We start from the raw sequence: 13,696 nt of genomic DNA, 5'->3' as shown, positions 1-13,696 counted from the left end.
CCACCTCTTTTCAGTATCTGTGCAGTATAGCATTTTTATATGTCACAGATCAGCATCTGAAACAGATAAATATAGTGTGTTATTAGCAAATGCTTGATATGCTAGGACTTGGTCCAGAATGCACTGAAATTAGAATTTTTCCCTAGGTGTTTAGAGAAAATAGTTAGGGGGGGGAAAAATCAAGATTAAGTCTAACTCAGTGTCTGTGACATGCTGTGTCAGTGAACTATTTCCTAACTAATTAGTGAGTTCCCAAATCAGTGTGGAAAAGGCACATATAGGGTTGATATCAAAACCTTCTCTCCCCTGTAAGTGGGTAAGTGGGTAAGGAACACAACCTTCTAGTTTGCAGCCTCCTTACCAGACGGATAGTCATAGGAATTCACTGGAGAAAACCCTGACATTTCTTTCCTCTCCCTTTGTCCTAAAGTAATTTTTTTTGGCAAGGACATAAGGTAATGAATGATTGCAAGGGGATAGGTACCAAGTGCTGTGGGTGAGGAGAGAGGGTCCATTGCACCAAGTTTTCCAAGGTTATAACAAAATGGTTTTCAAAAATCCTCATACAGCTCCCTGCTGTGTCTCCATTTCTGATATGTGAAAGGTTGGACTGAGCTTTGAGTAGCACAAAAAGACAAAATTCAGTGTTTCAGGATGCAAGAAGAGGCAACACTAGAGGAAGGTATTTGGTTTTTACTTACATTAAAGGATTTTGTGGCAGCTGAGAGGTAATAGAAATTCTGGTACAGTGAAGGGATTGTTTCTTTAAGATGTACAGATGATTTTCCCCCACATAATATTCCTCCCTCCTACATGCACCCACACACTTGTAAATAATCTGAACACCCACATCCTTCTTCGTAGCCATTTAGATGTCACTAGCTAGGGTTAACATCTCTGCATCCTTCTCTCCTGCACTGGGCTTCAGTACAGCTCTCATCCTCCCTAAAATACTTTGAAAGCTGCACGTGGGCAGATGACAGCCAGAGTGTTTCTCCTCCTTTACTTTCATGATCTCTCAGCTTGCACAAAAAAAATCTGGTGGCAAAGAAGAGACGAGAAGGAAGAGCAAAATTGTCAGCAATTCACTTTGCTCTTTATCTTGTCTTTCAGCCTGTGCCTTCGTTTCCGTCTTCTGTTTCTCACCTCTATCTGCTGATGAGCACATAAGTGGTTAATGGTGAATATCCTGTCAGAGATAGTGCTGAAGGTCAGGGTCACGCCTGGGGTTGCCAACAATAAAGCATTTATATGTGCTAGAGCCACATATGTGCTTTATGCTCCTTGCTCCTCCTGTGTGTATCACAGCAGGATATCATTTCAGCAAAAGTCTGTCAGCAGGAACAGAGAAAAAACCCTGTTTATTCTCTCTCTAACATTTCTGCTTCATAAGCTCTCTGGGGCAAGGACCATGATTTTTTATTATCTGACTGGGAGGAAGTGGCCTTGATTTCTCAGGCAGCTTTAGACACTAAAAATAAAGAACAAATACTGAACATCAACAACCTTACAGGTATGGGCAGCCAGAGGCAGCAGGTGTTCACCTCACACAACAGATATGAAACATGTCCTCTAACTAAATGTAAAAATCCTTAGCAGGAGGTGGCTGACAATGAACAATCCCAGGAAATTCACGTTTCATGTTGAATTTAACCTAATGCCTGGTGGAGAAATTCAGTGAAGGTGGTAACACTTTAAAACTTGGAGTGCCTGCTGGTTATGGTCTGGTGGTACATTTCCCTCTCCTCTTTCTCCTCCTCAAGATGAACTGTGATCTCAAATGCTCATTAGTTCTCAGCCTTGATGAACAGCACTAGGGTTAATCTCCTCTTGAGCTTATCAGAGACTCTGTCTACTCCCAGGAACTTAAGCTGTCTAATGAGCTCCTGATTTTTAACAAACAGCCTTGGGAACTTTTGTTGCCTGAAAAACAACCAAAGTGGAACAACATTTTTATTTATCAAACTTCCAAAGAAAGTTACTGACCCAAATTGTGGCCAGGATTAAAAACTACTATGACTAAAGCCAACTCTCTTGTGATTCTATAAACAGCAGTCCTTAGTCAGATTCTCTGAGCTCTCCTGGACCACAGCAGGTTACGACCAGCAGTCTTCATCTGAGTGGGACTCTCCTGAGACCTAGCAGACTTTCAAGTTTGCAGTATTTGAAGGACTACCACCAAATGCCGAGGACAGAGCCTGGGCTGATACCAAGGCATCCTACATGAGTCCTTCATTGAATTTGAGGGGAATTTTTTACAGGTATATACTTTGCACATAGTCTTTAGGTCTGTGTGCATGCGAGTGTGAATATGCTGTAGCAAATGTACTATGGAGAGTGCTCTCTTAGATTCTTAAGTACATTAGATTTGTAACTAAGGTTTATAAGTGAGTTACTGTTGTGCTGTAGTAAATTCTATATGTCATCATCATGGTTAGGCTTCGCAAACGAAGATTTGAGAAGGGCTCTACCCACGCTTGCTGCAAGCGCACTGATGGCTAAAAAGGCCAATGCGAGATAGACAAGTCCGGTTGCAGAAGGCACAGCAGAAAGACTCCCCAGGTGATATCAACAAGATGCGATTCTTTCTGCACTGTCTTTTCTCCTCGAGAGTGATCCTGCGTGTGTTCTCAAAAGAAGCAGCAGCGTTATAGATAGTGTGTCACCAGGCCTCCCGATTGGAGGCCAGGGTAGACCAATGGTGATGATCAGTATGGCCAAGGCTGAGAGATTGTTTCAGGAAATTCTGTATGACTGTGTTGCTAAATTGTTTAAATTAAGCTACTCATTAAGTGGTGTTAAGTGCTGTTGAACCTTTAGGCCTAAACTGTTGGTCACTGTGGGAATAAGTTTGGCAAGGGAGTCCACTCTGAACCTTGTGACTCAGTGGGAGGGTCTCCCTTATTCCTTTTTATGGTTACCCTTTCCTATCCATATGCTTCCCACCCCTCACCCTGCCTTTCCTATCCTTATCCTTCCCCACCCTCCCCTTAGCCTCCATGTAGATGATTTTTTGATTGATTTTGGTTTTAGATTGATTCAGTTTGCTTTTCCTCTGTGTGCTTTAACAATCTAGTAAGTGGTAGAGTGAATCTTGACAGTGAACTTTGTTGCGCTTCCACTTTTATATTAAGCCTGCTTTTGCTGATATCTTTGCTGTGATTCTTTAAGCAACCTAAACCACTCGTTCGCTACATATGGTTATCAACGTCATGCATCTCACCGGCCACTATATCTCTGTTTTATATTTCTCTAGTTTTATTTCACTCATTAGAGTAAAATAAAGGGACTTGACTTTGAGCCATTTTCCAAGAGGAGCTACTAACAGGAGGGGAACAATAAAGCCAGTTGCTCATTTCCAGCCCTTCTGAAACTGCAGGCTGTTTCAAAGCTCATCCTGCTGCCAGGCCACCACTCATTGCATAAATTCTTGTGCTGTAGCAGAGTGGGACAAGATGATCACAAGAGGACCCTATTAACATAATTGATTCTGCGCTTCTGTGAATACCTGATAAAGTATTTCAGATGAAACTGGCTGCTTATTCAAATTTTTTGAAGTTTTCTGGCACTGTTCCCAGTGTGGCAGAGCAGCAGAGAGCACAGACCCTGATCACAGAATAGTTAGGGTTGGAAGGGACCTGTGGAGATCATCTAGCCCAACCCCCCTGCCAAGGCAGGGTCATCTAGAGCAGGTTACAGGGGAACACATCGAGGTGGGGTATGAATGTATCCAGAGAGGAAGATTCCACAACCCCTCTGGGCAGCCTGTACCAGTGCTCTGCCATGCTCCTACACCCTCACATCCTTGGTGTGTTGTGGAGTTGCCCAGCAGCCATGCCTGGGGGAGAGGCCTTCCTGGCGGCCCCTGTGCCTTGCCATCTGCACTATAGCCCCTCCATGGGAATGACTCCTGGCCCAGGGCTTATCAGCTGAGGAGAAATGGCTGGGACTCAGGCGAGCAGCACCTGTGGCCTTGATCACTTCCTCAGCACGAAGGGTCTGGGATAGGCTGGGGCAGCCCAGGTGTGCCCAGGATGGAAGGCTGAGCGCTCACCTGTGCCGCAGTGGGGTGGTTTTGTTTTTCCTTTGACTCCTGAGCTCTGCCTGGCAATGGTGGGGAAAGAGCACTGAGGAAAGGCCAGGAGGGAGGTTTGGGCCTGGTAATTTCTCCCCTCTGGACCCAGTGACGGTCTGGCTGGAGAATGAGGACATCTGAAGGAAGGGCGAGATGCCCTGGCCATGGAGGAATTGCAGCCAAGCTGTGCAGTGCAGTGGGCTTGGGGAGGGCCTCTTGGACCCTTTCCCACTGTGGGGACTCGTCAGCTGCAGCCCTGCAGAGGCCAAAGCAGCCGAAAGGTGTGGGGATGCAAGGGTTGGTGCCATGGTAGAGATGATGTGAAGGACGCTGTCCATCAGAGGCAGTGGGCACAGGGGCACAGCTCGCTGGGCTGGCAGGGCAGGTGCAGCCATGCGGGCACAGCCCCAGGGCCTGCGGGCAGTGGCCGATGGGGCCAAGAGTGCCCAGTGTCACTCGCAGGAGCTGTTGAAACTGCCGGTGCCCGCCGGCCGTTGGAAGATTCCAGTGGCCAGAAGGTTCTGGAAGGCCAGAAGGTTCTGGAAGGCTCTCTGCAGTTTTGGCAGTTGCCACAGCAGTTGCTGCAGCAGTCGAAGGTCGCTCTCCCAGCCTGGCACCCGCGCTCTGGCTGTAATGGTAACTAAGCCCCACCTCTTTTTGCCATTCCCCCAGCCCACACCAGCTTTACTGGGAAGGCCAGGGTTTGACCCCAGACTGGGGACTTGAGGAGGTTTTGCTGCTGTAAGTGACCGGGCAGGCACCGCTGCGGGGTAGAAGCTGCTGGGGAAGGAGTGGGTGTTACACAGCAGGGCCTGGTGCCAGCAGGAAATCCACTGAGAAATCATTGCTGGCTCAGGAGGGCCCTTCGCCTCCCACTCTTGGAGACTGGGGGTATCCAGGAAATGACTGCTATGTACACGGACTCTTCCCATATTATTGCTGGGCCTCTTCTTTTGGCCACTGTCAGAGGCAGGGACTGGACTAGAAGGACTCTTTTAGGAATTTTAGGAAGCTCTTCGAACTGCTCTCTCCCTGAACATCACGGCATATTTTCACAGCCTAAGTGCAGATCACTTGTCGCAAAAGGAAAGGAAATATGTACATTAAACCATATAACAGATCTAGCGGCCTGTGCCATACCTGTATTTTGTTACATACATCACAAAGTCCTAGACAATTTACAGACCCACGTGAGTTTCCATGAAGAACCAGTGTTGAAATAAGCGTACCTAACTGAACAGGTGATGTGTTTTAAAAGAATTTTGATGTAACAACTGAAAGGCATTTTGTCTATACCTTGGATCAAGTCCAAGCAAAAATAATATATGCCACGCTTGCGGCAGTCATGCCTGTATTTCAGGAAATTCAAGTTTTCTCAGGGCTAGCTTTGGAATCCCTGCTAGGGATTGTTGCTGTATGATAAGAAAAAACAAAGATGCCAAGCCAAAGTTTTACAAGTGAAAACCTAATTAGAACAAATCTTTTCCTACAAATTGATGATTGCAATATTCATATGCATTTTTATAAAAAATAAGGAAATTTGAAATAGAAATTTTAGTATTTTTGTGAGTTCTCTTAAGATTCTGCTGTCTTCATCTCTGGTGAAGATAGGACAATGGTGAGTCATAGTCATAAAAATTAGATTGTAAGACCACTTCAGATGGAAAAGATTTGTATACATAAACTAGAAGTAATAGGAGAATCTGTGTGCTTATGTCCCAAGTCTGAGGTTCTGCCTTGCACTCAGTGAGTTTTAAGGTGGAAGAAGGAAGGAGGATTTCCTATAAATTTCTTTTGTTGTGTGTAAATAAGGACATTTTAAGGTATGTGAATATGGTCATTGCTTTTTCACTTGTATTGGGGGACCTTGAGATCCATGACACAATTTGCGATCTTATAAACTCAAGGGCTGACAAAATTACACAACTGAGGTCACTGCTGTATATTAAGACGTCCACTGTAAGGTACTGCATTTATAATCAGTGTGACTTGATGCTATTTACCGTCAATAAAATGCTGGAATTGAGACTCTTTGGTTCTTCCAGTGCTGATAGATAAGCTCAGTCTACTGGTTGCTGTGCATAACTAAGATTTAATGGACCAGTACTAATGAAAAGGGTGCAAAGGCTAATGCAGAGGCCAGTAAGAGACTTTCTGAGGCAGAAGACCAGACCTAGCTTTATCATATGGCAATGCTGGACGTAGTAAAAATCCCTAAACCCAGAAGTAAAACAAAACCAAACCCCCCTACTCATCAGATAAAGGAAAAAATTTGATTTAGAGTCTGCTTCTACAGAAGGCCTCAATCCAACTGTACGTACAAGCAATGATTCAAATAACTTGTTGACAATTGATATTTTCAATTATTCTTGATTAGAGTCCTGGAATGATGTGATTACATCTAAGTGTGTGCATCATAAATGCAGGATGTACAGGATAGATGAGGAGAAAATATAATTTTACTTTTCAATTTATTCATTTTCACTAGGTAAAAGGACTTAGGTTAATTTTCATGATCCTAAACAGACACTCCCTGAACTAGTCTTTATTATATTTCTTTATGTTTAAGTAGTAAAACCTTCTCAGTTATGGAGGCGAAACTCACTGTGGTTTTTAATATTTAGGAATACTAAAAAACACCTTCAAGTTGTGTGATTGACATGCAAGTCATGTGAGTCATGTGAGTGTTTATGTTTTCTTTCTACAAAATCAAGTCTGTAGTGCAAAGATAACTAGATTATTCCTAGGAGAACATAACCATTGGAGAAGCAGCAGTTAATTCAAAGATAATTTGTTTTTAATCCATCTCAGAGTTATTGCCTTTCTCTCATGATACAAATTTAAGTTTCATGTTTTCTTCTGCTGTAAATTCAACTGTGTAGTTATGGTTGTTTAGCATTTTACAGTTACACTGGTGCTTAGAAGGCTTTAATATGTACCAGATAAGCATCTGAACTTGATTTTTCTTTTTTTTTTACATCTTTATTAAATACCATGAGAAAGCTACTGGGTCTGATTCTGCTGCAGCTGAGAGGAGTGTAAGCTAGGATTGATTGCTGAAGTCAAATCATTCTGCAAGCAAAGTACAAAACTGACTGTAAAGCTCTTCGGTAAGACCATTTTTATTAAAAATGTGCGTTGATTTTAATGGCATTGTATCTTCTTACATGAGGGAATACTACAACTAAAAAAAATAGATCCTGTCCACCAACAGCTTGTAATATTGGGTAAATTCCCATGGAAGCAAAGAGAAACTCTGTAGGAGACCGGAGAAATAATTACTGGCTCAAAACAACTGAAGTGTGTGTGTGGGGTGGGGGGGTAAAAATGCAAGTTCTGCTGGGATATGGCTGTGCACTGCTCCACACTGGAGCCCCTGGTCCAGCCTGAACGTGGCTATCAAGCCAGTGGCACAACAAAAGTCCCACCTGGGGAGAGGGTCCTGGAAAACCAGAGCAGATGAAAGGCCGTGACATGGGGGTGACGCTGACAGGCCCCACTGCCCTGGACATGACAGCTCCTGAGACCTCGCTGGATCCAGGGTAGTGACTGCTGATCTTCCTCTCTCCTTTTTTCTCTCTTTCTTCTCCTAACATCCTGTTCTCAAAATCTGGGTATCTTAAAGTCGGACTAAGTCAGTGCCTTTCTTTGATTGGATGTTTGCTTTAAAATTCACCAAGTACCTTATTCTGTAAAGTTTTCCAGTAAAAGTTTACTGTTCAACCTCCTGAGGAGTTTGTTCTTTTCTCCTGTGCACCACCAAAGGAAATCGAAGTGCCTAAGCCCCTTTAAAAACTTGCCAAGCCAGCTTGGGGTGTAACAAACTCACTGCCAATTTATGTCAAGATTGGAAGTATCTCACAACAAATTACTATTACAGAAGAATCCTACTGGCTAGATGAGCTTTAGTTGATACTTAAATCACAAATATATTTCTGTTTATTAATTTATTTTGAGTTAACAAAAAAAAATCACTATGCATTTACAAATATGTAATCACATTTTAATTTATATCCACTTTTATTTTAAGCATGTCGGGGTGCGTAAGTGAAGCTCTTCAGGAAAGAGATAAAAGTAAATGAGACCTACTGAAACTCCTTTTGCATTCCCTTTCCTCTGGAAGCCTTGTCATTGTATACAGCTGCCCAGTCACAGAAGCTCATCTGTCTAAACAGAATACATTAAGTCAAGCCACGGCACTTTTTTGGAGATGAATACCAGTACTACATATGCTCTTACGCTAGAGAATCAGCAGTTGGAGAGTCAAGATTTCAACATGACCTCTGCTGGCAGAGGAAAGTTCTCAACAGATTGTAATGCTCAGAGTAATGAAACCTCAGCTGAAAAGCACTCTCTGAGAAGAGGCTTCTCACTAACTCATGCTGACCAAGAAGGCAAAACATCCATTTCTGGAGTCTCTGATCCTCTTGAAGTTACTAAAGAACCTCGGGCACGGATTTTAAAACCTGATCTAGAGATACCATATCAAGCCAAAATCTCATCAATACCCCTATCTTCTTTTCCATCTAAACTACAGCAACTACTGGTAGCTGCAGCAAAAAATGTCTCTGAAATATGGCAAGCTACAGAAACAGACTCTGTAATTTATATATGGCCATTAATAAAGTTAGAAGAGGCTTCCAGCTCCTTTTGGAACAATTTTTCAAAGTCTTTAATGCCAAGCAGCCAAAACTTTCCAAGACACTGTTCTAGTCCTGGTATAACTGAAGATGTGAGATGTTCCCAGATAACGCCAGAGAAACAAGAGCCAGCCAGAAAGATAGCAAGATCCTATCCTCTTATTGTAAAATCATCTAACATGGTTGTTACAGAAATTTTAAAGTCACTCATCAGTATGAAGAATAAAGATTATAAGGATATGTTACCACTTTCATCTGTTAGTCCTATTGGAGAGCAAATGGACATACCTCTCTTTAAGGGAAATGCTCTAATGATCTATAATAGGCAAGTCTATCTTCTGTATGTAATGAGGAGTGAAGATCTGGCAGCAGGAAGGGAAATGGTTTGCCACCATCATATGTTGCCTATGAAGACCATGGTTTGGCTCATTACATGTGGTTCTATCTGCAGTCTACCTTTTAAAGTTCAACATCCGCTGCTGTCAAGAGAGGATGCTGTGAAACAGGACATAAAATGTGTTACAGCCTGTTCTACCCCCACATGCCAAGACAAAGCATCAAATGAAACACATCCCTCTTCATGCGAGATGACTACCATCTCTCAGCCCAGGAACTGCTCCCCTTTTACTGCAGAAAAGCAGCAGGTAATAACCTATGATGATCAAGTGATTGTCTGTGTATGTACAGTAAATTACTTTCCTCTTAGATATAGCTGAATGCAAAGTGCATTATTCAGAATATTGGTGTGAAAGATGAGTGACCTGGTTTTGTTCACATTTTTGTGGGGAAGCCAAATACAAATCACAGTGGACACAATCACTGTAGAGTAAACTAAATTAAGGTTTTCAGGTCTATAAGACTTTACTGTTTAAAAAGAAAATAAAATTAAATAATGCTGAGGAAAAAAATAAATCTTGAGATATATAAAGATTTTTCTAGTATTTGAACAGGACAAAAGCAGTGCACTTAATGGAAGCAGCCTGTTGCTATTTAGAGAACATTAGAGCAGAATTTAGTATAATGGCAAGATATTTCACAAGGGAGAAGGTGGGGTTTCTGAAAACAGGTGATGAGTCCCATCATGATCACTTTTTAAAGTATCAGTGGAAGAGCAGAGAAGGGCTGGCTTACAAGGTCCCTTCTGGCAAAGCCACATCCCCAAGGTAAGGAAGACTGCAGAAGAAACACTGTGAAGATAAAAATGGGGTGGGAGAAAAATTACTATCCAACATTCACTTCCCAACAGTCAAATTCTACTCTTTCCTGTTTCAGTTCCTCAACAAGACTGTGTCTCCATCCAGAGAAAGCTTGGAAAAAAGAAATGAGGAAGAAGCACCTCAGGCTAAAGACAAAAAACTAAGAAAGAAATTTGGTATTGTTAAAGATGTAAGTGTCGTTCTCAACAGGCTAAGTCCCTCTGAACCTGAGAAGTATACTGGGAAAGCTCCTGCATGTAAAAGGAAGGTAACAACTACGACAAAGAACTGAGGAAAAGTTCCAAACATACTTACCTAGCCATACGAAGTATGCTTCACCTTGAAGTATTCATTACACAGTATTAGCACACTTCTCAAAAATTTTGAGCATTTGACCTCATGATATAAAATATTTTCTATTTGAGAATCTCACCACAGTTACTTCTAAAATGTCAGAATCTGTCTGTCTTCTTTTTTCTCTCCCAGTTCTTGCAAAAACTGCAGACAGAATGCCAGCTGTTGCTGAAATCTTTTCTGGGTCTGTATTCTGTTTGGCACTCATACAACTGCAAGTGAAATTAGAAAAAGTGCCTGCTGACCTCTTACTGATAGTAATGGTTGCAGTCTGTGCCAATGTGTATCTCATAGGCAGAAACAGTAAGCTCTTCATACCTGTGCTAGGCTCTTTCTGGTTTGGACATATTGCTGGTCATTTTAAGATGCCGGAAGCACAAACCACATTTATAGTCATTGACCTGTTTTTCAAAGAGTTTTGCCCTATGGCCTTGCTCAGAAATATCTTTTGGCCGTTTTGCCTGATATCATCAGAGACTCTGGGAATAGGCATTGCTTTCTCTTACCCCTCAGATTTTCAAACTCTCAGTGCAGAGTGGCCTCTTATATCCATTTTTAATTTTCCTAAAACAAAGCTCTTAAGAGTGTTTCAGAAGACAGACTGGACATGCATGTCCAAAAAAAATACTTTTTTCAAGTTCTTATTCTACAAATAAATTAATGATCAATAGTGAATTAGTATTTCTCCTAGATCTGTCTATTATCTCTTGTTCAGCATTAAACTTCCATTTCTATCAACTGGGTTTTAAACCGTCATGACCCAGCCTTCCCAAGATATCTGAGAATGGTCTGTTTTTGTTTTCCCTGAATGGGAGCGTCATCAGCATTCATGGAAATATACTATATCTTTTTATGAAATATTTCAGGGCCAGGTAAAGCAAAAATTTCCAAAGAATATATCAAAAAAGCACAGGTAAAACACCTAGATTTTTTTTTCCTTTGTGTAATACCCTAATGAAACATCCATTGCAAGAAAATTAGTGTTGGCCATCTTTTCTCCTAAATATGCTGAGGCAGACTCTGAGGGTATTCGAATTTTTATGGTGTTTTCTCCATCTATATATACTATAATTTCTCAGCATATGTTCCAGAAATCAAATAGGATCAAACACCTAGTGAAACATTTTATGTTTGGATTTATTTTACAGCTGTTTTACATAGATGCTTCCACTTGTTGAACTGCAATGGAGCACTTTCAGTTACATCAGTGTTATTAGTATTTCTCATTAACTGTAACAGTTATTGTGACTGCTTTCCAATATTTTCTTCTGCCATGACTTTTTCTTTGCAGATTACATTCACTTTGTTACACTCTGTCCTTTTATGCAGACTCTGATCTTTGCAGTTAGACTCATTCAAGTAATAAAAAGATGCTGCATCTTTAAATTGTTCCTCATTTCTGTCTTTCTCTGCTTTGTGTATGTAAAGGTTATGACAGTGAGATTAACCTACATTTGTTGAGTCTTGATGGAGGACCCTCCAAATGCAAGTGCTCCTTGCTAAAAGGGAACACCTCTGCAAAATATTTTAGTTTATATACATGATTTTCAAGAAGAGTAATAACTATTATTGAAGTAACTGGAATACTAGAATTTCTAGAAAGACAAACATCACATTCCAGTGTTGAATGCAATGGAAGAATAATTGGTAAGGATATAACTAAATACATAATACATATATGATTCAGTATACAAAAAATAGTACTCAAAGAGAAAAGGGGTTGCTGGAGCAAGAGAAACATGGTAAGTAGGTTATATCCAGAGGGCAAGAGAATGACAGATGCTAGAAGATTTTGGAACATGGTGATAGGGGAGTAAGAATTAAAATGTACTGTGAATAGTAGATAGAAATGACAATTCAGAAGTTACAACATAACACAAAACTAATATCTAAATTGTTTTCTTGATTTTGGTATCCAGTGTGATTATTAATTTTAGTGGAGGTAGTGTGCTGCTTCACAATCCTTTGGCTCAGTCCTATTAACAAAGTACATAGGAGCCAATGGCAAATGTAGTCATGTAGCTTTGTTGGGAGCTCTAATAGGCATCCTGAGGGCAAGAGTCCTTAATTTTCAATCACATGATGATAAAGTTGAAAATACTGACATAAAAAATTACTGGGAAAAAAAGTGGTTTTAGATTGTGAAGTATTTTTTGAAGTTTTGAAATACTGTGCTGATTATTATGTCACCAAAATTCTGAGATAAACTGTAGCCAAGGAAATGTTAGGAATTCGACAGCTTGGGAAAATGAGAGTTCAAAGCCCAATGGATATTGGGGGGGTGGGGAAGGCCAGGAGAGCTGTATGGGAAAAAAAAAAATCACATAAAAGAGGAAGGTGAATCACTGACAACTTATGTACTATACTCAATATTTTGCCTTTTACATTTTCAACAAAAATGTACTTTGCTAAGAACTATTCTTCTTGCTTCAAGGAGTAGCAGAGCAGTGGCAGGGAGACTGTCACCAGGGTTTTATTTGCTTCCAGTAAACAAAGACTGATATTCATCCTTCTGTTACTCTCTTCTGCCTCTCAGAAGCCTATACTTAATTAGAGCCTTTTCCACTATGCAGTCTCTGTTCTTAAGCGTCCAAATAAGATGCTGTATACATCAGTGGATGGCTTTATAAATAAGACAGAATTACAAGAGTAGAGTGAAAGACAGCTTTCTAGGATTTTTATGTTGACAACTTATGGTTCCAGGAAAGTACATGAATAATTTACACAGTATAAAATCAACAATAACTCTCTGGGTTTCCTAAATCAAGGTGTTGTTAAATCAAAAATTTGTAATGTGCCTCAGTAATGGCTCACGTATGTGCTTTCAGTTATTTGCCTATGTTTATAAATCCAGACCCCAAGGCAAAAAGCATGTGAAACATTCCCAAGACCAACCCTTTGGGGAGTCACGAATGATTCAAAATGAAATACTTCGTAAGTTCTTCCACATAAAGAGTTACCTCTGATTAGCCAGCCAGCTACTAGAGCTGATGATTACTGCTTCTTGGTGCTAACGTGCTCATATTTTGTTGTTTTACGCTGCAAGAGCTCAGCACAGCGCAGGAACTTTGAGACTGCACGTGCCTGGGTGTCCTTCCCATTGCAGCTTCTGCGACTTCCTTGGCTGCAGGACACAAATTGGAATTTGAACAAGCACACTGTCATCAGGATCTGTCATGGATGGCATTGGATGGAAATATTTCAGTTGTGAAGGGACACCATTACTGCCTTCAGCCATGAGCTGTTGTCAGGACTGTGCTGTTATTACTCAGGCAGTGGCTCTCACCTTGAGGTGGCATGTGAAGCCTGACTGGTTACTAACCAGTTTGGGGTCATCAGATCTTCCATGCAAAATAGTATTTTAGGTGTCCATAGCCACTTTCCAAACCATTTTCATTTCAAACATTACATGGGAAGTAATTTTTTAGCAC

General features: G+C 41.2%; 1 protein-coding gene across 4 annotated transcripts in view; it reads left to right on the top strand.

The window, feature by feature from the left end:
* The window catches only part of LOC114059174, a 31,343-nt gene that overhangs the window by 13,661 nt on the left and 3,986 nt on the right, over nt 1–13,696 (top strand). For 2 of the 4 annotated variants that reach the window (XM_027887327.1, XM_027887325.1), the window contains exons 3-4: nt 8,350–9,359; nt 9,988–10,101. In XM_027887327.1, the coding sequence (XP_027743128.1) occupies nt 8,352–9,359; nt 9,988–10,101 (1,122 nt within the window). In that variant the 5' untranslated portion in view covers nt 8,350–8,351. Of the gene's footprint in view, nt 1–8,349; nt 9,360–9,987; nt 11,180–11,556; nt 11,652–13,696 lie in introns of those variants that run through there. The other 2 variants (XM_027887326.1, XM_027887324.1) reach the window with 2 other exon arrangements.

Source organism: Empidonax traillii, unplaced genomic scaffold (genome assembly GCF_003031625.1).
Source record: "Empidonax traillii isolate 1590-97213 ecotype Southwest subspecies unplaced genomic scaffold, ASM303162v1 scaffold206:size1282135, whole genome shotgun sequence".
NCBI lineage: Eukaryota > Metazoa > Chordata > Aves > Passeriformes > Tyrannidae > Empidonax > Empidonax traillii.
The sequence above is the reverse complement of the archived record's forward strand: the minus strand, read 5'-3'. Positions and strand labels throughout refer to the sequence as shown.